General features: G+C 36.9%; 2 protein-coding genes across 9 annotated transcripts in view; one reads left to right on the top strand and one right to left on the bottom strand.

Annotated features, from left to right (window-relative positions):
• Window positions 1-1,662: 1,662 nt before the first annotated feature.
• Window positions 1,663-19,846, top strand: LOC106079017 (uncharacterized). 3 transcript variants are annotated; one of them, XM_056020634.1, is made up of 7 exons: window positions 1,663-1,859; window positions 7,438-7,617; window positions 8,850-8,990; window positions 9,807-10,639; window positions 11,031-11,067; window positions 12,006-12,030; window positions 17,103-19,846. In XM_056020634.1, the coding sequence occupies exons 2-7, from the start codon at window positions 7,517-7,519 to the stop codon at window positions 17,181-17,183; spliced, it is 1,218 nt and encodes a 405-aa protein (XP_055876609.1). In that variant the 5' UTR covers window positions 1,663-1,859; window positions 7,438-7,516; the 3' UTR covers window positions 17,184-19,846. The 3 variants fall into 3 exon arrangements, with proteins under 3 accessions (XP_055876609.1, XP_055876607.1, XP_055876608.1); XM_056020632.1 differs by lacking the exon at window positions 17,103-19,846 and adding an exon at window positions 12,711-14,326; XM_056020633.1 differs by lacking the exons at window positions 1,663-1,859; window positions 17,103-19,846 and adding exons at window positions 3,584-3,712; window positions 12,711-14,326.
• The window catches only part of LOC106079019 (high-affinity choline transporter 1-like), a 94,298-nt gene continuing 84,525 nt past the window's right edge, over window positions 15,675-25,447 (bottom strand). For all 6 annotated transcript variants that reach the window (XM_056020626.1, XM_056020627.1, XM_056020625.1 and 3 more), the window contains one exon: window positions 15,675-23,730. In XM_056020626.1, the coding sequence (XP_055876601.1) occupies window positions 23,104-23,730 (627 nt within the window). In that variant the 3' untranslated portion in view covers window positions 15,675-23,103. The remainder of the gene's footprint in view (window positions 23,731-25,447) is intronic.

Here is a 25,447-nt window from a genome sequence, read left to right as displayed (position 1 = left end):
ATATATTTATTTTACTTGCCAAAATAATAATAAAAAAAATAAACAGCAATAAAAAATAAACAAACTGAATCTTGTGTGTGTCTGCATCATCTAACAATGACATCGGAACCAAAGCAAGTATTATTTATTTTTTTGTTGTTGCCCTTATTAGTTTTGAGTCAGTTCTTCCATCCGTCCGTCACATTTAGATAGTAAAAGCTAGAAAAAAGATATTGAAAACCCGATATCATGATATTGTAGCTGACGTTCTGATGCCGAGGCTACTTTTGATCGAACCGTTTTATTTCGACGTCGTTGACTTTGACATTTTGGCTACACAATTGGGACGTTTCAAATATACTAGTGGAGACTGAGCTTATTGAAAGCAAACAAGAGACTATTTCTTTTATAGCAACGTTCGTCAAGACTTAAGATAGCTGCCGATTCAAGCATTACATTTCAATACAACTGTTTCATTCTTCCAATCTCTGAGACTAAAACTTATAATTTTAAAAGCGATCGTACATTTTTCTCTGTTTGAGTAAGGCCCCGACACTAGTTAATCAAGCTCAGGTTATGCATGCGTTAATATGATTGCGTCTATAACAGTTAATACTTAAGTTTATTGTTTCTTTTGGGTTTTGAAGCCTGTGTATTATTGATTGTATTATAGTCTGTACCATAGTTTGTATCATAGTCTGTATCATAGTTTGTATCATAGCCTGTATCATAGTTTGTATTATAGTTTGTATCATAGTTTGTATCATAGTTTGTATCAAAGTCTGTATCATAGTCTGTATCATAGTTTGTATCATAGTCTGTATCATAGTTTGTGTCTCTGTATCTTAGTCTGTATCATAGTTTGTATCATAGTTTGTATCATAGTCTGTTTCATAGTTTGTATCATACTCTTTATATCATAGTAGTTCGTATCATAGTCTGTATCATAATTTGTATTATAGTCTGTATCTTAGTCTGTATCATAGTTTGTATCATAGTTTGTATCATAGTTTGTATCATAGTCTGTATCATAGTCTGTATCATAGTTTGTATCATAGTTTGTATCATAGTTTGTATCATAGTCTGTATCATAGTCTGTATCATAGTTTGTATCATAGTTTGTATCATAGTCTGTATCATAGTTTGTATCATAGTCTGTATCATAGTTTGTATCATAGTCTGTATCATAGTTTGTATCATAGTCTGTATCATAGTCTGTATCATAGTTTGTAGCATAGTTTATATCATAGTCTGTATCATAGTCGGTATCATAGTTTGTATCATAGTTTGTATCATAGTCTGTATCATAGTTTGTATCATAGTCTGTATCATAGTTTGTATCATAGTCTGTATCATAGTTTGTATCATAGTTTGTATCATAGTTTGTATCATAGTCTGTATCATAGTTTGTATCATAGTCTGTATCATAGTCTGTATCATAGTTTGTATCATAGTTTGTATCATAGTCTGTATCACAGCCAGCTAGCTGCACATACTTTTTGTTTCTCCCTTTGGAAGTTTGTCCACAGACACACGGAAATGTATTGAGACAGACCCACGTCTACCGACAGACAGACCAACGTCTACCGACAGACAGACCCACGTCTACACAGACTATTTATTCATTCATTCATATTGGCGTGTCTGGGTTACAAGTTTTGTTAATCAATAGAAATACTGAATTGGGTTATATCGCCATTCCAGGCAGGCGTGTCTGTATTTGCGTGTGTATGGGGGGGGGGTAGCTCTTAAGACATTGAATAACAGGACCCGACTGTAGTTTATGTGGTGGTCATATGTGCTAGGATACAAGAAAGTTTCTTTCTTTTTCCGCTTGTAAAGTTCTCTTGTGTGCAGGTGACAGGGTGTAGCATATAGATGTAAGTACGCAATGCATAATATGTCATATCTTTACATTTACTGATGTTTTGGTTTTACAGTATACCTGGAACTTCTGATACTAAAGAGAATTTAAGATTTATATTCACACTTATTTGTATTTTAAAGAATGCTTTAAATACATTCTTACTAGATCTAAATTCTGTTTGAGGATGTGTGCGTGCGGCTTTGTGTGTGTGTGTATTGTGTATGAGTGTGTGATAATTATCATAGAAATTTCCAATTAAAATTAATTGGTAATAGTTTTCTATTGATTCGTGGTTGGTCCGGGACAATAACCGTGCATAGTTGAAGGTAAATGAGTGTAGGTAGCTGAAGAAATGAAGTGCTCACAATTTGTACCAGACAGAGTGAGTTGTAAAAAAAACTTTGCAAGAATTTCTTCAATGCCAAATTAAATTTCACTTTATGGATATTTAAGTTATGCACAAAAAAACAAACACAATTCAACAACTAGGCTCCGTAATAGAAAGACATCCTTAAAGAGAATTCACTATATCTGAAATTTAAAAACAACAAGGTTACAAAAGACAGTTTGTGTGGAAACACAAACTCAAAATCGGCCCCCGAAGTGGTTCACACAGGCAGGCTTTAATATTTTCAGAAAGAACATCCGAATGAAATTATATCAAAGACAAATGAGAGATAAGAATGGAAAATGAAGGTTAACAGATCTTGTGTAGTGCCCTACGGTCCAGCAGATCAAAGGATAGGTGAAAGTGAATGTAAAGTTACATGTGAACCTGGCCTAACTAGTTCCCCTTTCAGACCTTGTGGTCTATAGAGCAGATGATGTAAAGTTTATCTGTTTTTGTGGCCTACGCTTAACGAGGGTGTCATGTAGCCAGCACAACGACCAACTGCCTTTACTTTTCCCCAACTAATGTCAGGTACCCATTAGAGCTAAGTCATTTCAGAGGCGCCCAAAGATTCCAAAGTTGAAAATCCTAGTCTTTACCAGGATTCGAACCCGGGACCCCCGGTTCGGAAGCCAAGCGCTTTACCTCTCAGCAATAAAAAGAAAAGTTTTAGAAAATGAAATTTATAAGATTACTATTTGTTTTAAATTAGGTCTAACTTATAATGCATACTAATTAGCTTTTTCTCTTAAAAAACTGCTTGCATAACTGATTTTAAAAATTAGATTTTTCACTTTCAGAAAAAAAAAGTAGCCGTTGCATCAGAACTTTGAATGGTCTAAAATATTGTGATGTCGGATTTTTAATAGCTTTTCTAGTTTACGAGATCTAAACGGGACGGACGGACAGACGGACAGACATTTCACACAAAACTAATAGCGTCTTTTCCCCTTTCGGGGGCCGCTAAAAACAGACAAATGGTGAAACATGAAGTCTACTTTTAGTTTCTCACTGATGGAAATAAGGTAAGAACTGCTCAGTAAGACAGGAATATGAGACAAGAAAAAAATATTCAAAATACTTTTTAAAGAAAAAAGACAATACCTCCTTTATGCAACTTGCTTTTCTCTTAAAAATTAATAAATGTTATATTAAAACCAATGGAACAACCCCGCCCCATTCCCCCCTTCTCCACGAGAAAGAATCCTGTCTGTATAGATCTAGTAGGCCTACAATTTATAATATTCCAATATTAAAAGGATTTAGAGCTTGACTTAGAAGACGATGCGCAATACATTTTTTTCTATCGATGCAGAGATACAATTATTTTGTTTTGACCTCACCCACCCCAAAAAACAAACACGAAACAATTATTACATTTAATACTGTCTATTGTAGCGCCTCTCCAATAATTGTACCAATCTTGTACAAGTGTTTCATTCGTTCGGAAACCTGACACTTTACGCCCAACAAAAGTATGTTAACTAGCGATAATCAATATCAACAGAATAATGAAATCAAACTCCCCCCTCCCCACCCAGTCCCTCTTAAGCTTCCCCCCTTCCCCCCACTTTGCTGTACTTTGTTTCTAATGTTGTGTAAACAATTCGATTAGAACACTTCAAACTCGCCCCTCTTCAGACAGGGCTTTTATTGCCACAGAACTCTTCAGTCTCTAGGATGAGATGAACAGCCCCTTTGTGAAATAAACCCTTTAGAAATGACATGTCGGTGGATAGATTTATTTCTAATGGCAAGTGATTTATTTCAACGCTTCTCAAAGTGGCGTACCTCTCTCTAACACTATCAGCTGAAATGCTACAAATGCTAGCAATGTGAGATTCACTGTTATCTGTCTATACACATATACACATATAAACAAGTTCTCCAACATTGAGGCCAATATGTTTAGCAGGTTATTTTAAAAGTGAATTGACGAGCCCCACCTTAAGCGTACTTTTTGAGAATCACTCCTTGTTTCTTACCGAGGGATTATAGTGACTCGTTTAAAAGCATGAAAAGAAAGTTCGGCTTTGATTGATTTCTTTAGACTGTGAGGTACTTCAATTATTCTCCTTGAGTGTTTTCCCCCGATATAATAGCGTCCTGTAGCAGTCAGTGTGATCACACATACATCTACACATCATGGGCGTAGCCAGGATTTTTTTTCGGGGAGGGTTTTGGGAATCCCCCCCCGGACCTCCCCCCCCCCCCCCGAAAAAAAAATATATGTGTGTGTGTGTGTACATAATTAATCTGTATTACATTCGAAGCCCCGCCGCCGAGCACTATTTCTGGTATTGAAAGCCAACAAAATGCATATTCTGAGGTATCTACAGTGCATTATCTTGCTATTAAAAAGTTTTATTTCAAAAACCTAATGTGCTATTCTTACTGACTTAGACCCTCTCGCGCCGTTCGGCGCATTTTCCTGCAAGCTGTTTCCGCTACTCTTATTTTGCGTAATTCATTTTGTCGGAAAACATGTCATGCGACGCTCTGTCACAACCTTACTAAGGATTCGACTCCCAGTTCGGCATATGATTTCTTTGCTTTAGACCCGATCTCTATGACTGACTCCTAAAATCTGTCTTAGCCATCTTTGTTGAGACACATTTAATGATTTTCAATTTCGGCAGAAGACTATTCACACTTAATTAATGGAGCCCAAGCCACTGGTAGAAATTTGTAACCTTTCTTGACTACGCTCTTGGAATTACATGCCTGTATTTCGCTTTAGATTTTATATCGAAAAGGAAAGTTTTTTTCGTCAAATCATCTGTTGAGGTGTTTTAAACTAAAAAATCTCTGGGTTTTTGTTTTGTTTTTAATTCAAAACCCCATTTAGCTACGATCATAGAATTTGGTGACTGTAGTTTGCTTTAAAATAATATTGAAGAGAGAGGTTTTCAACTCTAAACGCTCTGTAGGGGAATTTTAAACTCAAAACCATCTGGAGGGGTTTTAAACTTTAAAGAAAAAGCCATCTGGAGGAGGGGGATTTAAACTCAAAACCCCTTTGGCTACGCTCATAGATTTTATAGTGTGTAATTTGCTTTTTTTTTTATATTGAAGAGGTACTTTTTAGCTTCAAACCCCAACTGAAAGGGGGGGGGGGATTAAACTCAAAACTCCTTTGGCTACTCTCATAGAATTTTGAGTGTGTAATTTGCTTTTTTTTATATTGAAGATGGGGTTATCGTAAATTTTGGATGGGGTTTTAAAATCAAAATCTTCCTCAACTGTGCTGTTGGAATTTGGGGATTGTTGTTGGCATTTTTTTTGTTTTGTTTTATAGAAGAGGGGGTTTAACTGCAAAAACCTCTGGTAGGGGGTTTAAAATTCAAAACCCCCTGTAGGGGGTTTTAAACTCAAAGCCCCCTGGTAGAGGGATTTGTATCTCAAAACCCCCTGATAGGGGTTTTTTAAATCTCAAAACCCCCTGGTAGAGGGTTTTTAACTCAAAACTGCCTCGGCTGTGCTGTGGTAAGTGATGAATTAGTATTAAAATCTCACCTAAAATAAACAAAATGAAAGCAAAAATCAGTCACTTAATTCCATCCCCCACCCTGCGGGGGTGGGGGATTTCATTTCGGGGGGGGGTTTGAACCCCAAGAACCCCCCCTGGCTACGCCCATGCTACACATACAGATACATACATAAACACACACAAGTATGTTGCGCACATACACATGTGTACTTCATTTTATAAACCACCTTGTGTTAGCTTCATGTGTATATTTATTCTTATTCAGTAAGAATGACGTCATAAAAAAGAGGAATCTTGTTCCTTCTTTTAAGTTCACTCTCTTTTGGAAAACCAAAAAAAAGTGTGTGTGTGTGTGTGGGGGGTCGAGTCCATATACCTCAGGTACATTAGCAGCATTAAAAAAAAGATGAAATAGGTCTTTATCTTCATTACCAGGTACAATACCTAAAATTGAAAAACTAACAACATTTTTGTCTATTTTTTTTCAGATATTACTAACAAATATCTAGGCTGCCATGAAACCAATAAAGACAAAATTTATAGACACAATTTATAGACACAATTTATAGACACAGTATGAAGATATCTAATCAAAAAGAAAAATAAATAAAGATGTTACAAAACAAAGTGAAGTCCTCAATGGTTAGGTACTATTGGCTTGTCCAGGTTTTCACGATCCCTCAACGAGGCATTCGGGTGGAAACGATCATTTGAGGAAGTGATTCGGCTAAATGAATAGCAAAACAAAACTCCTGTGGGAGTGTCCAAGGGAATGCGAGAGCTTTCCAATTGCACGGTGCGGAGTTGAAAGAGAGCTTCCACGTCCCTGTCGATAATCCATGCGCCGTTCCTCAAAGGACCGTTACACTAATGGCGAGTCCTGCACGATTAGCTTGGTACAACATAGGAAAATGGCGGAGGTTCCCTGTGTACTCGGCCTTCGGCCATGCATTCTAGTCCATGCGCCAGGAGTGCCAGATATATCGGAAATAGCAAAGCTTTACATAGGTATTGACTTGGATCTCTTCCAGACAGAACGGTTGTTCAGGCAGGCTTACATGCCTAGAGCTCGAAGAGACTTCTGCTCAGCTCTTTTGACAATCAAACGGTTTTCACGATCAACTCCACAATGTCAAGGACTCTAAATGGAGCTTCCCTGTTGCCAACTAGAAACAAACAATGGAGCTAGAATTTTGAAAATTTCTCAATGCGTAGCAGTTCATCCTCGTATCAAGTCTCCTTTATTGCAGCTAGTTATTTGCCCATTTTAAGTTTTTAATGTCTAAAACGCTTCCACCATAGACATATATTAATATGTCAAGAATGCTTCCACCATATATTAATATGTTTATGGCTCCCACACAGTGAAACTACTTTGTGGCAGAAACGGTAGAGCTTAGAACATTTGATTCTCCGATGCTAAACAGAGCACAAAAAATGGTCATATAACTTTTAAAATGCAAAGCTTGTCAGCGAGTACATCGGATACACCAGGCTAGATTAAATTGAACTAGACCTTCACCAAGATATAGAGCATTGGTCTAAATACAAACAGCTTTATTATTTTTGATTGCTTGCCAGCCATAAAATAACTTATTATCATCCTAATGGGCTTGGGTTTAAACTTATATTAAAATACTTTATATTAAAGTTTTAAAAAAAAATTGTAGTTATTCTAATAATTGAAGATCTATATTTATTATCTTTCAGAGCACACACTCAACAATAATGACCTGAAGTCACAGGAAGAGGTCAATGATTCAGGCACAGGTCTTGGAGGTGACTGTGAATGGCGCTGGAAAGAGAAGCAGTTGGTCTGATTGCTACATCTTGTGTCTTGATATTTCTTCTTCTTGTGGCCTGTATTCTAGCCTCTTACGTCTGTTACAGGTCAGTGGAGTTAGTAGCACGCTGTATTTGATAGAAAATATTTGAAATAATCGTAATTCGTCTCTTATATCTAACTTTGTCAGCATAAAAAATTTTTATTTAATAAAATGATGAAGCGCAAAGTTTTTTTTTTTTTTGTTGTTGTGTTTTTATTTTTGTCCCTTCATAAATCCAGGGTTTTCTTGGCTTTCCTCTTGCCAAACAAAAAGATGAATGAAGCATAAATTAAAATTTCTTTCTGGTAAAAAAAAAAGCAAAACAAATAAACGAACTAAGCTAGATCAAGTTGTGTGTGTGTCCTGTGCAGAGTACATGGTTATCTCTTTGCTGAATTCAGCAATACATCGTAAGTTAAACAAAAATGTGATTCGCTTTTAAGACAATTAGAAAAACAAATGGAGCTGAAGTTCAGAAATATGATTTCATTTTGTAGCCTGTTAATATTCCATTAATAAAAGCTTTGAGTTTGAGAATTTTCATTAATTTAACATTGACGCACCTTACATACATTTAACGCATTGGTTAGCGAGTCAGGTTCATCTTCTAAGGGCATGTAATACTAAGAATTGATCCTATCTTCATATTTGAATGCAATCTTCTAGGGGCATGTAATACTAAGAATTGATCCTATCTTCATATTTGAATGTCATCTTCTAGGGGCATGTAATACTAAGAATTGATCCTATCTTCATATTTGAATATAATCTTCTAGGGGCATGTAATACTAAGAATTGATCCTATCTTCATATTTGATTGTCATCTTCTAGGGGCATGTAATACTAAGAATTGATCCTATCTTCATATTTGAATGTCATCTTCTAGGGGCATGTAATACTAAGAATTGATCCTATCTTCATATTTGAATGTAATCTTCTAGGGGCATGTAATACTAAGAATTGATCCTATCTTCATATTTGAATGTCATCTTCTAGGGGCCTGTAATACTAAGAATTGATCCTATCTTCATATTTGAATGTCATCTTCTAAAGCCTGAGATGCTTCCACTAGGGACGATTACAATACAGGCTGTAATGAATAGAATTATAGTTTTTTCTTATTCATTTTCATCCGTATAATATAAGTTATAATATCGTTAGATTACAGAGTTCAATGAAATGTCTTGAGTTCAAACAAGACAGCAATGTGGAGACTAAATAGAATCAGCTCATGGTTTGGGTTCTTATCGTTTCCCTCCAATGATCTCCATTTTGTTTTCTAATATTTACCGACAGACGTCTCGAGAACAACAAATTGACCAAGTTGCCACGCTATGGACCTGGTGACGTGTCTGCCTGGGCATCGGGGGTGAGCAGGTCGACTGTGACAGATGTGGATGCCGACTTTAATTACTCCAACAGGATACATGCTTATCAGTGAGTATCTCATAAACAAAACAAGGGATAGTCTTTTGATCTGTTTACTTTATGGTACGTGAGTATCTGGTGTACCAGGCAGTAAAGGCTAACTCTTGAACTCTGAATGTAAGTCGTATTGTAGGCAAGGAGTTAGTGTACAAGGCAGATAGTGATCTAATCTGGAATGAAACTTGTCAAGGTTCTCTCAAATCTACATTAGGAATCATGGTGTCGGACGAATGACATCAAGAACAATCTAGCCAACAAATTAATTCACTACATCTATTTTAATTACTGCATGTCTCTTTATGACAGTTTAGCCTGATGTTGTTTTTTTGTCACTTGCAACTGTGTGTCCACATTGGTGAGCAGGCAGCTATGAGTCGTTCTCACTTCTCTTTAGTACTTTATACTTTTAGAGACATGTATACGTTTGTGAGAACCACTACATCGAAAGGGTTGCTGTCAACCGGTGCGATTGACTCAGGTTGTCACTACATCCACTATACTACCTCTCAAAGATAAACTTTCCAAACAAAAACAATCATTACTAAGTAATCGTAAGCTTATTCAGCATACAATACAATTCCTGAAACAAATATTGTCGGCTAAACAAAACTTTTATTTTTCCATGTCAGTGACTGGCTCAGTCTGCACCCTTTGCGCCCAATGCGACTACCACTATTTACATATATTCTTTTCTTTTTTTAAACCTGTCCAGTAACTTTATTGTTATCTTACCTTCCTCGGAACTCAGTTTCATAGATATATTGTAATTGTTCTGTTAAAATCCTTTTGAATAATACCAATACTCTTTTGTGGGTATATTTTCAGACCAAAATTCTTGATTTATCCTAAAGAATCTTATCAATGGGAGAGAAAATACAAGCGGCGTAGATCCAGTAAATACCAAGACAGTATAACTCAAATAGTACAGGACGGTAGGACAGTTTCAGTTATAAACATTTCAAACACTGAACAAGGCACGACGATCAGGAAGTCTTCAGGCAATGATGAAATAGTAGCTGGTCACAAAGTGAGTAAGCCCAGCGGTCAGTACGTCTACGGCCATGCTTCCAGACACAAGAGAGAGCCCCCGCCAGAGCACGTGATTCATGAAACGGATGGGAAGGTTGTCCGCAGTTATGTTATCGAGGAGGATGTTGACGTGGCCAATGGTCATCATAATGACCGAGACCTAGAAGTCTCGGTAGAGGATAACAAATTTCTGTACCGGGTGCCGCCAGTAACGCAGGGATTCGTTGATCAGCCTGAAATAGTCCGAAGTCACACCATCAAACAGCAAGTCACTCTTGGCGAGGGCGGTAAGCTGGTTATAGCTGACTCACAGGAGGTGGACCTTAACGAGAGCAGTGGTTTTGTTGTTTCTTCACAAAAAGGTCCCCAGGTCATCTACGGTCACTACTCAACCGGTCAAGATGACAGGCCCAGCCGTGTCCACGCCGTCCATTCTTCCCCACTAACAGATGCAGGTCACCCGTCTCGCTTCTCAGCCCATGGGCAGAGTCCGACATCGACCTCACTTCACAGGGTCAACGCTGCAGTGCCTCAAATAATAATTAGCCATTCCAGTGAAACTCAGGCCAGCGGCAGTGACCAGAGCGACGATGAGGAGTATGACCGCAAGAGAAGAGAAAATTATAAAGGTAAACAAAATAGTCTCTTGAACTTTGACAGTCGAGTGTTCGTTAAATGAAAAGAGTTGACCTGACCTACCCCAATGACCAAGGGAAAAGGTGAGACTTCAAATAAATGACTAATGCCAGTCGAACAAAAGCTAATAAAACAATTCAGCATACTTTCCAAGCCTTACTATTTGAATCTGTAACAGTACTGTCAACTAGTAGACTTGTTAGGTCAACCAACACACGAAGCAGGGCTTCAAACTTTATCTCACCTGGTCTCATAGGAATGTTTAGTTTTTCTTCTTTACTGTACCCTTCGAATGATAATAAAGTCTGAAATGGTTATATATATTTTAGAAAGTTTAGATTTATTATATATATATATATATTTTTTTCTAAATCTTTGATACAGTTATCAAGAAACATTCGGCCCACAAGATTCCCGACATGTGAGTATAAAGATATGCACATAGAACGCATTTATCAATTTATAAGGCAAACTTTCAAGATATCGTCAATATTGTTTTAGCATGTGACCAACGATTGTTAGGAGTCCAGTATAAATATTAACTCGTGGTGACTCCAGTGGCTAGAGCACTTGGCTACAGTGTGAATAACCTCATAACTCTTTCTCTCCTAACTGACGATACCAACGTTGATTCCACCAGAATGTGATAAATAATTACGGAGAGAAAGAGTTAAAGGCTAGGATATCTTTTACTTGGTATCTTGTTGAAAAAAAAAAACGTTTGCCAAATGATCCCAACACTCTACAGAAGTTACATTGGCATACTTTAGTTTCAAAACTTTAATCACGCTGCACCAGTTCAAACTCCTGATATATTCCTGCGTTTTGCAATACATAACTTAAATTGCCAATGATGAAATATTCTTCAATATTGTGCTCTAGTGCTAAAGTAAGTTTGAGCTCAACTTTTACAGGTTGTATTTGTCTAGAACTGTGATCGAGTCTTCTAAATTTTGAGTTTGAATTTTAGTTTTGGTTTGAAATTTAAGGCTTAGTTCGTTTGATAATATTTATTGGAATGTTGATCTCTTATTTCAACTATAAGAGAGAGAGAGGCAGAAAGAGAGAGAGAGAGAGACAGAGAGAGAGAGAGAGAAATTGAATGCTTACTACAGTTGATAAAATAAACTAATGTAGTGCTTGTTCCATATAATCCGTTAGTTACACATTCTATGACCATCAGGTACATTTATAAAATCTCTGATAAAATAGTCAAATATAAACTGAGACATATCTGACAAAATGTTTTCTACTATTTGTATGTATATCTATGTAATATGTTTGACTATTGGATATTTGATTTATAAATTGTTATGCTATTATGCGTCTCTATCATCTATCAATTTTTTTCCTTAACAGGATAATAAAGAAAGTGATAGAAAGTGTGAGTAGATATAATGGACAATCTAATTCTTAGATATAATTGACTAATTCTTATATTTCATTGACTAATTCTTAGACTTCATTGACTATCTAATTCTTGCTACATATAATTTACCAGACAGGCAGATGGAAGCAAGTTTCCATAAGTCTAAGAGTTCCATGAGTCTTGATTCAACTCTTAGGACAATACAAATAAGAAGACATATAAGTGATAACTATGTTATTTTATAAATAAATAATATTTTCCAACATCCATGAGTTAAGAAAGACTTCGTAATGTCTAGCACAATTAGGAGTTTAATTTTTAGTATCCTCAAAAGTGACAAAAGTGGGTCATATAGTATCTGTCTTGAATTAAAAAACAAATTGCCCTGAAACAAAATGTATGGACCAAACTAGGTTTATGCCCAAATAGAACACAAGCTAATTAAAATATTGTTTATGAATCTAGCAACTGTTCCTAGTTTATACCGTTGCTAAATTGTTTAACTATATTTTTTGTGTCTTGGATTAATTTTTCTCGCGGGTCTTCTTGCGAGCAATTGGCTATAACGAATTGTCTCAATCTGACCAACGGAAGTTGTCTACTTTCTTACAGCCAGCTTCATCTATTTATTTCTTTTCTTACCAATAAGTGATGCTGACATATAAGAAATCAAACAGGTCTCTTTTATAATCCAGGACACACATCTTGACCCAGAAACAAAAGACACAGTGACCCAACTGGAACAAAGAATAGGTTCTGGCCACGACCACAGAGAATCTATATCTGAGATACAGAGGCGGCTCAGTAACTTCAGTAACTATACCGACTCTGTCCACATCCTAGACACGCCAGCTCGTCCATCAGCCGTCACGTTCGGAGAAGTCACGCACATCCAGGACGCCCAATACATGGGCGGAGAAAATTCCGACGAAGACGCCATGTGGCTTAGGGACGAAACTTCCTCAGCGAAAGCCGCCTATGCAGCTATTTCCTCTGACTTTGACGTGACCATTGTTCCCAGTACGACCAAGAAGGAGACCTACACGTCTCCAGACGGCACAACCACGGAGGTTGTCACAAAGACAACCACAGTTCAACGCGTGTCACATGTGGTGGAGGTAGACTATGGACAACCATCTTCATCAATGACTACACCCGCGGGGTCTACATTTAGTGGAATAAGTCAGCAGATTCATCAATTTAGGGAGTTGACCAATGGAGGAACAGATTTCAATGGATAGCAGTGTGTCCGTGTGTCCGTCTCACTTTTTGTTTAGTTCAAATAATTCAATGGAAGAAAATCTCCGCTTCTTCTCCCCTCCACACAAGCCACTAGTTGAAGACATAGCATTGGTCTATGTGACTGTTACATATTGGAATAAAAAAAAGTGCCTTTTTAATTATAGGAATTTTTTGTCCTATGAGAACCTCATAAAAAAAATCGATTCACCTGCTAGAGTGGCATTCAAATTAAAGTTTAAAAAAATATTATTTCTAGAAATCAAAGTTTAGGGAAGGCTAATTCGAAAGACGATATCCCTGGCACAGCTTGTAGCCATTATCTTGGGAAAAGGTTGCTGTGTTTCCAAATATGTTAGTTTCATTAGCATAACCTCGTATAAAAGTATCAACTATTTTATACCCTATTCCGTCACCCTGAATGTATGAGAGAGTTTTGGAAATTTTATTTTTTAACGTAGCCTTGTATCTCGGCTTAAAGCTACAGATAGAGAGAGCGATAGATGAAGAGAGAGAGAGAGAGAAAAGAGAGAGAGAGAGAGAGAAAGGAAAAAGAAAAAAAGAGGGAAAAATAACAAAGTAATTGTGAAAGATAGAAGGAGAAAGAGAGATATTAAAAGAAGAGAGAGTGAGAGAGTCCAACAGTAAGAGATAGTTCCATATCTAGCTTTGGAATGTAGAGTCATAGCGTATACATGTGTACACCATAAATAGTGTCACTGACGTCTCTATTCTTTTTGAAACAACTTAGTATGATTGTTAGTCTATCTGTATGATTGTGTTAGACTAACTGTATGCTTGTGTTAGACTAACTGTATGCTTGTGTTAGTCCATCTGTATGATTGTGTTAGACTAACTGTTTGCTTGTGTTAGTCCAACTGTATGCTTGTGTTAGACTAACTGTATGCTTGTGTTAGTCCATCTATATGCTTACGTTAGTCCAACTGTGTGCCACAACAAAGAATTTATCTGTGATGTAACCAGGTCACAACGACTACAAACATTTGACCTTTTGATTGTTCAATCTTTGTGTGTGATTAATTTCCCTGTACATAAAATGTGACCAACCCGACGACTTTGTTTGGTGATGCTGACTTCTTATCAAATGTTTGTGTGTACACTCAAGTCTGTCCTTCCTCCCTGTAGACGTTTAGATCTACTCGTGTCATTGTTCACTTATGTCTGCAAGCGAGACATGAGAGCCATGGGCATCGAACAAAGTATGTGGGGGGAGATAGCCCAAGACCGGACAGCATGGAGACAGACTGTACTTGCTGGTACGAACTTCGCCGAGTGCAAAAGAAACGAAGCTGCGTCAGCCAAGAGAAAGAAAAAGAAAGCTGCCATGTCAGCTAGCCCTAGGACAGATGCATATACTTTAACGAACTGTGGCAAACTCTGCCGCTCCAGAATTGGCTTGATCAGTCCCTCCAGATTCTGCCCCATCTCAAGATGTATCAAAAGCCAGTGACTCATATGGGCGCATCCATTGTCTTCCGAGACAGAAGGAGTCATAGTACAAAGCTTCTATCAACTCACTCTGTCTGGTACAAATCTCGTGCAAGTTAAATCTCCCACTTCCAATTCTCCCACTTCCGATTCTCCCACTTCCAATTCTCCTATTTCCAATTCTCCCACTGCCCACTAGCTCATAATAGTAATTGGATCATAGCGCACTGAGCATAAGCATGAAAGTTGCGCTCAACAAAAAAACAATTATGAACACCAATAGTAGGAGGGCAAACCCGTGACTCAAATCACGCACGGTTGCACCCAGACAAAAAGCGATCTTTAAACACACCATAACTATAACAAACATTAACTTTAACACCCATTTTACAACGAGGTTCCTGTCCTCTTGTTTGGCAAAGAAGCAGTTCGAGTTTACTACACTTCAGCACATTAATACACATAGGCAACGACCTGCACTACCACCTAAGACAATCCTAATGTAGATTCGGTTTGTAGCAGTTTCTTTTAAGTCAATGTCTTTTTGTTCAAATTTGTTTCTCAAATTGGGATTTGTTTTCCCCTCTTCTTACAAAGCAGTTTTTCTAATATTAAATCTGGACTGAAATCAAATGTTCACAAGGTTTCATGTGACCACAGCTAGTATTTGCACTCTATTTGTTTAGAAAAAGAAACCATATGTCCCCCCACCCCCCTTTTCCATGATTTGAACCGAGAGCATTTTATTCTGGGACTGGAGGCTTTATAAAATGGCCACTCTGTCCCACTATTTCTGTAAGCATTAACGACCAGGGAGCAATAAAAACCTAACTTGAATGACATTAGTAGACTATTTATATAACAATAAGTTCAGGTTTTAACTCAGTTAATGTTCAAGCTGTTTCTTCAATGAAACCAAACTGAACTAAAGATGGACACAACAACTGATGCAACAACACAGAGAGAGATCATTCTTGCAGAATATTTTTAATATTGCTCCAACACATTTGGTTCCTACTCACAACAAAACAGATATACAGTGAATCTAATCTATAAATACATTCTGAACAACTAGCCAGATCTAGATGTATCGCCAAGCTGCATACACAATAAAATAAGTTGTGAATGGGTCCAATGAAAGCTGTCAATGTCAATGGATAGAGAAGGAGTAAACCATTGGCCCATGATGTGTCTATGTTATGTCCATGCTATATCCATTACATGTCCAGTTTATGTCCATGTTAAGTTTACAACATACTCATGATGTGTCCATGTTGTGTCGTTGTTATGTTCATGTTGCACGTTATGTCCACATTGTGTCCATGCAAGGTCATGCTTTGTCCACACATTGTCCATACTATTTGTACAATGTATAGGTAGTCCATTCTATTTTTTTTCTGTCATTAATAAAATATTAATAACTAATTTTAAAACAAACATTAGGGGGCATTTTCTCCCTTTATCTGGATGTTTCTCTTCCCATTCCGGCAAACACCAAAGATAATGTCCCTTGTTTAGACAGCTGAAGACTTTTGAAGTAAGTTAAATTAATACCCTCAAAAACATTATCAAGTCCATCCCAAATAGCCAGAGTACATCGCCCTTGCTGGTCGAGTGTCTTTGGTTAGCACATTATTTGGTTTCAACTAAACATCCTTATGAAAAGACAATGTTTATTAATCTAAAATAGTAAATCACTCTGACCAGATTAATCAATCGTCTTATTATATATGCAGTTTTTAAACTAAACTGCCATGTTAAGGAATGTTTGTCAATATCCTCTGAAAACAAAGCAAAAACAAGGATGATTTGTTGAATAAAGAAAAACATTATTATAACATTTGCTTAAAATAACAAATAATAGTCTTTTTTGACACTGAAACATTTTCATAGTAGACATAGTTCATAAAATATCTTATAAGGTATTTCCATTAACTTTCAATATTGTCCTCTATTTGCTGGCGTTTTCTTCAAACTCAGTGATATGTTGCCTGGACAGTAGTCCAGGACTTGACTCTCCGTTGATATAGAAACAGGTAGACATACTGCACATGTTGACCTGGTTCTAAATGAAACTAATGGCATTCATAGGACAATATATACACCCATAGGGTTCTGAACAAAACATATTCAAGTATAGTACAATAACATTTCGTTAGTTCAACTAATCTAGGCACACATATAACAGCAATTCTAAATTAACTTAATACATAACTAAAACAACATGGATTTCTCAGTAATGGTCCTCATGTCATGTGTACGGTCTTTAGTCACCGACATACTAAACTTTGTTACATGGAATAATTAAATATAAAACTGTACACATAAGTCCATTAAAAATAGTTATAATATTATTTTATATATACAATGTAAATGTATATTTGTATTGTTACATGCAGGTTTATTTTTCCGCCATGGCTTGTAGCCTATCACGTGACGTGGGTCAGACTGAGTTCAAGGAAGTGACATTGGTACAGTAAAGGGACATAAAAAACTGTGTCCTAACAAATAGATCGCCATGGTAACCTTAGAAACGCACTGCTTCTGCTTTGTTCAAACATTGGAATGAAATAACAGTACACTAGATCAAGTCAGGTCAAAGCAGGTCAGGTCAAAGGGAACAATGTCTCCTTTCAAAAGGCAGTTAATCTTATACAAGCACTTTCAAGTGTACTTTTAACTAGTAGATTTAGGAAGTAAAAATAAGAATAATAACTCCTCTTCCAAAGCTACATTTGATTGTAATTAAAACGACAACTAGAGAGAGAGAAAGAGAGACAAAGAGACAGTCATAAAAGATTCGATAGTAAAAGATTAATATGAAAACTAAACCAGCTATCACTTAAATTTAATTTGACAAAACTACTTAACCAAACAAAAAAATAAAAGTAAAAAATATCAATTTAAAACTAACCACTTATTAAGTCAATCTCTGACTTAATGAAGAGCTAAACTTTAACATGATCACATTGAAGGTCATCACAAGTTCACCAAAACAGTTTTAAATAACGTCCACATAGCAAACTAATATCGCATTTTAAAAGGGAGGGGGGAGGATGGTTATTTAAAATGTTTAATAGTAACAGTGGTAACAGTGAATTTAAAAAAAAAAAATTTTGTATAGTTTTAAGAACATTCTAAATTATAATGAAGAACTTTAAATCAGTTAAATATGTTTACCAAACCAAACCTTTGCCTACCTTACAAAAGTAACAAATTGTTGCGATTGTAACTAAAAGTAGTTGGTCTGTTGTTGTTTATATACACAAAGACATTTGGAGGTTTTCCAATATGAGTGCAATTTCGTAAACAGCAAGGTGCATCCGGTGTACTGACTATGGACACAATGCTGGCAGTGGATAGACTCTACCGTCATGAAGTTGTACAACATCGTCCTCTGCTCGAACACTTCTTTAGGAAATGTGACATTTTTGTTTTTAAAAACACATCTCAAATGAACAAACCTCGTTATGGAGCTGCAATCAGTCTTTGTTTGTAAGTCTCGGATTCATTCCACACCTGATCCAAACATTTGTTCAGTGGCGTAACTAAGGGGGGGGAGGGGGGGGAGAAATTTAAAATCCCCCCGGGCCCCCACCTAGGTGGGGCCCCCAAATGGGTGTCCGAAATTTATTTGTAAATACATAAATTAATATATTTGATTGACAAATAGTGTCAACGGGTGTCTTTTTTTTTTCAACATTTATGGATTAAAAATTTATCACAAAGACTAAACCTAGATCTAGGTCTATCAGTACGTTGACTTTGTTGACATTTTACAAATATATTTTCCCACAGAGATCAAAGTTTGTTCTAGAGTTACTTTTACATTTTAAACTTTGTTGCCACGAATAAAACTGCATGACATTCAGCGAATTCTAGGTATCTTGTTACCTTTACTAATAATAGATCTAAATGGCGAGTATTTTATGGCTACACTAATTAACATTGAAGCAAAATTTACAGAATCGAGTATAACAGATCTAAAAGTTATTCTTAATAATGCAAGAATAGTCCATTATTCGGGTTTGGCGTCTATAATTTCAGAATTAAACTTCACACTCGAGTTATTACCCATCTTTTCATTTTTCCTCAATCCAATGGAAACTCTCTTTTTATTTCCATCTAATCCTTTTGCTTTCGCACAAAACATAAACAACAAACAATGATGTAATATCATATAATATTAGCACATCCTTCCTTTTGAAGTTACTATCACACCCTTCCTTTTATAGTTCTTAAGAGTGATATCTACTAGCAGGGCCGGCCCTAGCATTTGCGGGGCCCTATGCGAAACGGATCGCGCGGGGCCTAGTCTGGGTAGGGATGAGCATAATGTCAATATTATTTTTTTTTGAATTAAAAAATAGGCCTTCTTTCGTCTTTGCAATACATTTTTATCAAATGAAATGCCACTTTTTATTTATAGGCACCCCAAAATGTCAATTTCGTCTATTCTTCAGGAGATTTGAATAAATTCAAAAAAAGTTCAGGACTTTATCGTATATTTTGCCTTTTCATGAGATTTCCTGGAGGCCCTGGGAAATCAGGAGGTCACGAAAACCCTGTTATTTTATATACGTTATAATGGTGTAATTTAATAATGTACACTTAGAATTAGCGCGTGTCCTATGAAAGCGCGGGGCCCACTGCAACCGCATAGGCTGCAGTGGAGTAAGGCCGCCCTGTCTACTAGGAACTTTAACAATTCGTCCATTTCTGGTTGTCTTGACTGGCACAACAAGTTCTCTAGACGTTGGTCTATAACTGTCTGTTTCGTTTGTTCCAACAGTTTGCAGTTCATTGTTTCCATCGGTATCATAGTACCCAGAGATGTCTTCATCGAAACTCTTATTTAAAAAGCGTTGATTTCTTCTGTATGTTTTTCCATCGTTTGTCTTTATGATGTAAGATCTGGGTGCTGAATGTTTTTATGACAACTGCTTTATGCCATGTTTGACCTAGACGAACTCTCCGACATAATAATCTTTAGGTAGTCTTGCTTTTGCATTGTATTTCACTTTGCTTTTCATCTGTCGTTCGTTGAGTAATGTCTCTGCATTTTCAGCTACCGATGGTTTCAATAGTTTGAGATCAGTTGGAATGATTCCCTGAGTCTTCTTCTCGTCATCAGTTGTGATGGTGAATACGGCAGTCCACTTATCGGAGTATTTCTATACTCGAGCATAACGAGATATGGATCTTTCCCACTTTTGTATGCTCTGAATCCTTTTGCTTTCGAACAAAACATAAACAACCAACAATGACGTAATACCATATAATATTAGGACAGAATCTTCTTCATGCAGTGGAAAATTAAGATTTTTTTGCCTATCTTGAATTCTGGTCAAAGCTCTTGCTCTCAATTTATATTGTTCAGAAGAAACTACAAAAGTCTGGACTGCATATACGGGAAGCTGCTAAAGAAATTAGTACCCTTTCATGCTTTCTGCAAAATGATGAGAAACTGACAAAAACCCAATCCATCAAAAAAAGCAAACGAAGGTAGTGAATACTATGTATTCCCTGTAATCCCTGTGGGAAGCGTGGTCGAAAGGCTAAGTGCACTTGAACTTGGCTTGTCTTGGCTCGAGGTTCGACACCCGACTCGGCAGAGTTGCTTTTACTGAGCGCCTAAAGGCAGCACGGAAAACCAACTCCTAGATTACCCCCCCCCCCCAACTGGTCCACAAATGAGATTGAACCAAAGCGCTCTGAGCATGCTATAAGCATGAAAGTAACGCTATAAAATATAAAAGCTATAATAATAATAATCAAAACCAGAAGAAAGAAAAGACTTGATGGGAAGTTGAGTTCTAATGTAGGACTGTCAATAGAACTGCAATTCAAACGTGTTGCGACAGAAGTGCTGGACAGATTTCATATGGAGATGAAGGGCAGATTTTAAAGGCTGGAAAGAAAATGGATACCTTTGGGTTTCTTCTTGAACCAAGACACCTGTTAGATGAAGACCCGCTTATGACAAACTGTGCTACCTTTCCTGTTTGTATGATGAAATAAATGGAAAATCGCTTTTTCAATGATGTCATTGATGCACGAGCACTTTTCATCAACAAACCAGTAATACAATCACCAATAGACATATTGAGGAAACAGGCTTCATATGGTAATTACGTGTGCTCAAACTTTGCAACCTCCTCCGAATACTGCTAACTCAGGCCACTTCCATTACGTCATGTGAGAGATCATTCTCAAAGCTCAAGTTCATCAAAAGCTATCTCAGGAGCACAATGACACAAGAAAGGCTTATCATGGCTTTAATGTTAGTGAAGTCACAAATACTAGAAAGTATCGATGTAGTTGATGTTATAGATGTCTTTGCTGCACAGAATGCACAACGTGAAGCGATATCAATTGAGATTTGTCACTTGTGCATTATTTAACTAATAAACAAAGGTATTATTCATTAAAAGAGTCTTGATTACTTTTTATTAAGTTTACTGATATACTGAACCAATTTGATTTGGGGCTTATATATTTTTGCGTACATTATTACATGTCATATGTCGAATGTCAAAATGCAAGGGGCCCCCAAAGAGGTCTATCCCCCCGGGCCCCCAAATCCCTAGTTACGCCCCTGCATTTGTTCTTCTATTAGACATCAATCATTGAAACACAAGAAATGAAGTACAACATTGACAAGATGAGACACACATTTCTTACACCAGAGGCGGCCTTAGGGAGTAGCGAGTGGGGCAACCGTACCAGGCCTGAAAGGGGCCATGCTATATGGGGATTCTTTTATAGCCATCTGACCATCAAACACAAAAATGCCACTAACTAATGTACTGTACCAGTACGTTATATGTTAATGTAACAACAACAGTGGACGTAACATAAACCGTATAGTCATTATAGTTTAGTCATTATAGTTTAGTCATTATAGTTTAGTCATTATAGTTTTGTCATTATAGTTTAGTCATTATAGTTTAGTCATTATAGTTTAGTCATTATAGTTTAGTCATTATAGTTTAGTCATTATAGTTTAGTCATTATAGTTTAGTCATTAAAGTTTAGTCATTATAGTTTAGTCATTATAGTTTAGTCATTAAAGTTTGTCTGGCATGTTGAACAATTATCGTGAAAGCTTTTAGCATGGAGTTGTGGATAAGAGTCAGCCATGTGACATTTGCCCAGGGTCAAGCCGTACAGCTAAGGACGCCTCTGTTTTACAATTTCTTTTGTTCTAAAAAATGAGCTATAGTCAAATGTTACAATAATCTCTATGATTGTTGGCACAAGTTATAATATATCTTCGAGTCCATAGGATATGAGAAATGTGCTCATACTCGATAGTGAAGGAGGAGCTATATATATATATATATATAATATAATATAAATTAAATTTAAAAAGCTAATATTAACCCTAGAAATATATTTCTCGTAATTTCTTACCATTTCTTACTTTTTCTTTTCACGATATAGTGACAACTTTATTACTTACTATAAGATAAGATAAGATAAGATAATTTTTATTGGTCCAATCAAAAATCAAATAGATATTCAGTTGGACTACAATTGACCACCTCAGCGTTCTAGAAAAATCTCTCACAAGTTTCTTGTTTTTGACTTCAATGATCCTTTCCTATTTCTTTTTTTAATCAACCAAAAAAAAAATGTCACACAATGTATGTCTTAATGCTTTAAGTGAAATGATTTCATAATTATACTTTTTAAAAATATTGTTTACAGAAACATTCTAAACATAGATAAACATGTATATAAATAGATTAAAATATCGGTAAAGTTGTCTTAAGACTGGGTCACGGTGAAGCCAATGCTTCTCTGTGGAAATGTTACCCATAAATGACGTAATCTATACTAGGTCATAAGAACACAGGAAGTGCTAATGAAAGATTTCAGCTCACAGAATAATGGGATCGAAAAACAAAATGTCAGCTTGTGCTTTTATCACCTCAATGTATAACATACGATCATTGCGACTGAGATGAACGAAAAAACACTTTACTCCAGTCACAAGAAAAACATTTGATTTGGCTAAGATACTTTGTTAGTTTAGAATATATGCACCCATTTATTTCTCAAAGCCTTTAATACAGTAAACATCACATAAAATCCTTCTTGGAATGCCATTAAATATGCAGCCTTTGCCTCGTAAGATATCCCAGTGTTCATGACATTCCCAAAGGTTTTCTTCGTTTCTATTCCCAGTGGCTAGAAAGAAGGGAACTTATCCAGGAGAAAGTGGGGCGATGAACAAGTGAGGCTTATCGCTCATAGCACGTTCTGTCCAAAGACACAATACGTTAAACTCCATTCCCCAAACATTTCATAGTCAGTTCATTTAGCTGTTACAATACGATTCAAAACAAAAAGAATATTTGAAGAGTGATTCACTGAGCTAATGATCCACGAACATTATTGCAGTTTGAGAGATTTCTTCTCTCCTGGAAGGGACTCGTCGCTGACGACACCTGCGCCACTGACCAGGTCCTCGTTGGAGAATTTCAGAGCCGGGTTGACCTTCCCGTTCTCCTTGCCGTACAGGCCGAACTTGATGTGCTCATCTACGCTCTCCCTGGAAGCCAGGACCATCTGCTCGTCGGGGATGTTCACGATACACATGAAGATGTCGAAGCGGCGAGGCAGCTTCCCGGTTTCGAAGAGGTAGGCAGTCAAGTAAGAGACCACGACCAACGTGAGGAGGGTGACCAGCATGGCCAACGTCTTGTACGGAAACCCCTGCATGCCCGTCTCCTCGTCGTAGAGGGGGAACTTGAACAAGGCCGGGAGGCCGATGGCCATTTCCCCCCCGGCTATGCGGATGAAGAGACCGAAGATGTATCCGGCCAGGGATCCGTAGGTGTTGGATTTCTTGATGTAAATGACGCACAGAAGTTGCGGGAAGAGAATGACGTACACCAGGTCGGCGCAAAGGTACCACAGGACGTAAATAGACTTAACACACAGTGCCATGGCCAGGGCCAGAGCCGTCACACCAAAAATAGCAGCTCTCATGACCCAGATGATCTCCCTTTCGGATGCCTGGAGAGAAGAAATTAGAGTCACAATGTTTAGTGTGTTCTGAATTATTATAACAATGTTACAGCCATAGACGTATATATTATATCTAGACTGGACAAGGAGATCTTTTACACTACAAAAAATGTGAACATTTTTTAAAAAGTTGAAACAAGGCGTTGTTTTGTAAAGTAGTTATAAGAAGTAAAGTTTTTGTTTCAACCCTAACCTATGTAACATAAAATTTAATTTTTAGATCTAGATCTAGTAATTGAACATCAAAAATAAATCTATTCTCGTCTCATAATTATTATTTTGCAATTTTTAGATACATAATCTAGAAAGATCTAGGTAATCAATATATTTAAATGTACGTAAGATGATTAAAATCAATAGACATGAATTATTTCGATGTAGAATTTTTAAAACATTATCTCAATAGAAACTAACAGGAAATGGCTTTGTTTCATATATTTGCGTGAATATATAGTTCTGTGATTAATAGCCCATTCGAGAGAAAATCAGAGAAATGATTTTGCATTATTTCTAAACTTTGAAAACTAAAGATCGCTACTTTTGTAAGACAGAAAAGATTGATTGGGGCGACTTCCCTTAGAGCTTGATGAAAGTTACGTACATAAAAATCTATTTATATAGGTCTGTAAATGAATCAATCGTGTATATCAATAATTTCAAATTTCCAGTCTAGATATAATATATAAGTCTATGGTTATAACATTAACAAACAATAAATCGCTTACCAATCTATAGAGATAGCAAGGTTATTTATTAAATATTATTAATTATTAGATAACACACAAAAAAGTAAGAATTATATCTACATTAGTTTTCCATCTATATGCAACTCCCATCTGTTTCTATAGCCGACTTTTAAGGAGGATGTCGTGTGATCAGTTCAATGATATTTACTTTTACTTTCCCAAAGTATAGAGAATGGAATGGGTTGCCTGAATCAGCCAGGAAAACCAACTACTTAACAGAGTTTAAGTCATTGATTAACATGCATGACTAGATTGACACATAAAATGCGTAGGACGTAATTATATTCTTCTTTGAGGTAACATCTGTAATCTATAAGATAGGATCATTAGGTACACTAAACTTCCCCGCATTTAAGGGGCAATCACTCGGTTAGGAAGACAGGCCCTTTATCATACACAGCTTGGGTTAGGGTTTCGATCTAATGGGCAGATGATGTAAAGGTCATCTGTTTCTGTGGCCCACAGTTAACGAGAATGTCATGTGGCCAGCGTAACAACCAACCACTGGCGGATCCAGGGGGGGGCGGTAGGGGCGATCGCCCCCCCCCCACTCGGCCGACCCCCCCACCCCCAAAGGGGGGGGGGGCGGACGAATTTTAGTATAGAAGTCACACAATTTGTATACGAATTTATTACTTATGTTAATAATATATACTTATTATTTATATTTCAAACTATTTTTAGATTGTTTCGCCCCCCCCCCTCTAGTATGTTGGCCGATTAGGTGGGGTCGGGAGGGGGCGATAGCATCAATCCGCCTCCCCCAACCATAAACTTTTGAGTTGGGGGGGCGGTCCAATTTATTTGTAGAAATCACAGCTTGCCAAAAGAATCAATTAAATATCTATATGATTAAAACTTGTTATTGATATTTTAACCGATCTTTATATTATGTCGTTCCCCTGTTGTCCGATTGGTGTGTGTGTGTGGGGGGGGGGGGGCGAAACCTCTACTGCCCT

The sequence above is a fragment of the Biomphalaria glabrata genome, chromosome 2 (assembly GCF_947242115.1).
Source record: "Biomphalaria glabrata chromosome 2, xgBioGlab47.1, whole genome shotgun sequence".
NCBI classification, from domain to species: Eukaryota; Metazoa; Mollusca; class Gastropoda; family Planorbidae; genus Biomphalaria; species Biomphalaria glabrata.
Note: the sequence above shows the minus strand (reverse complement) of the source record. Positions and strands in the feature narration are given on the sequence as shown.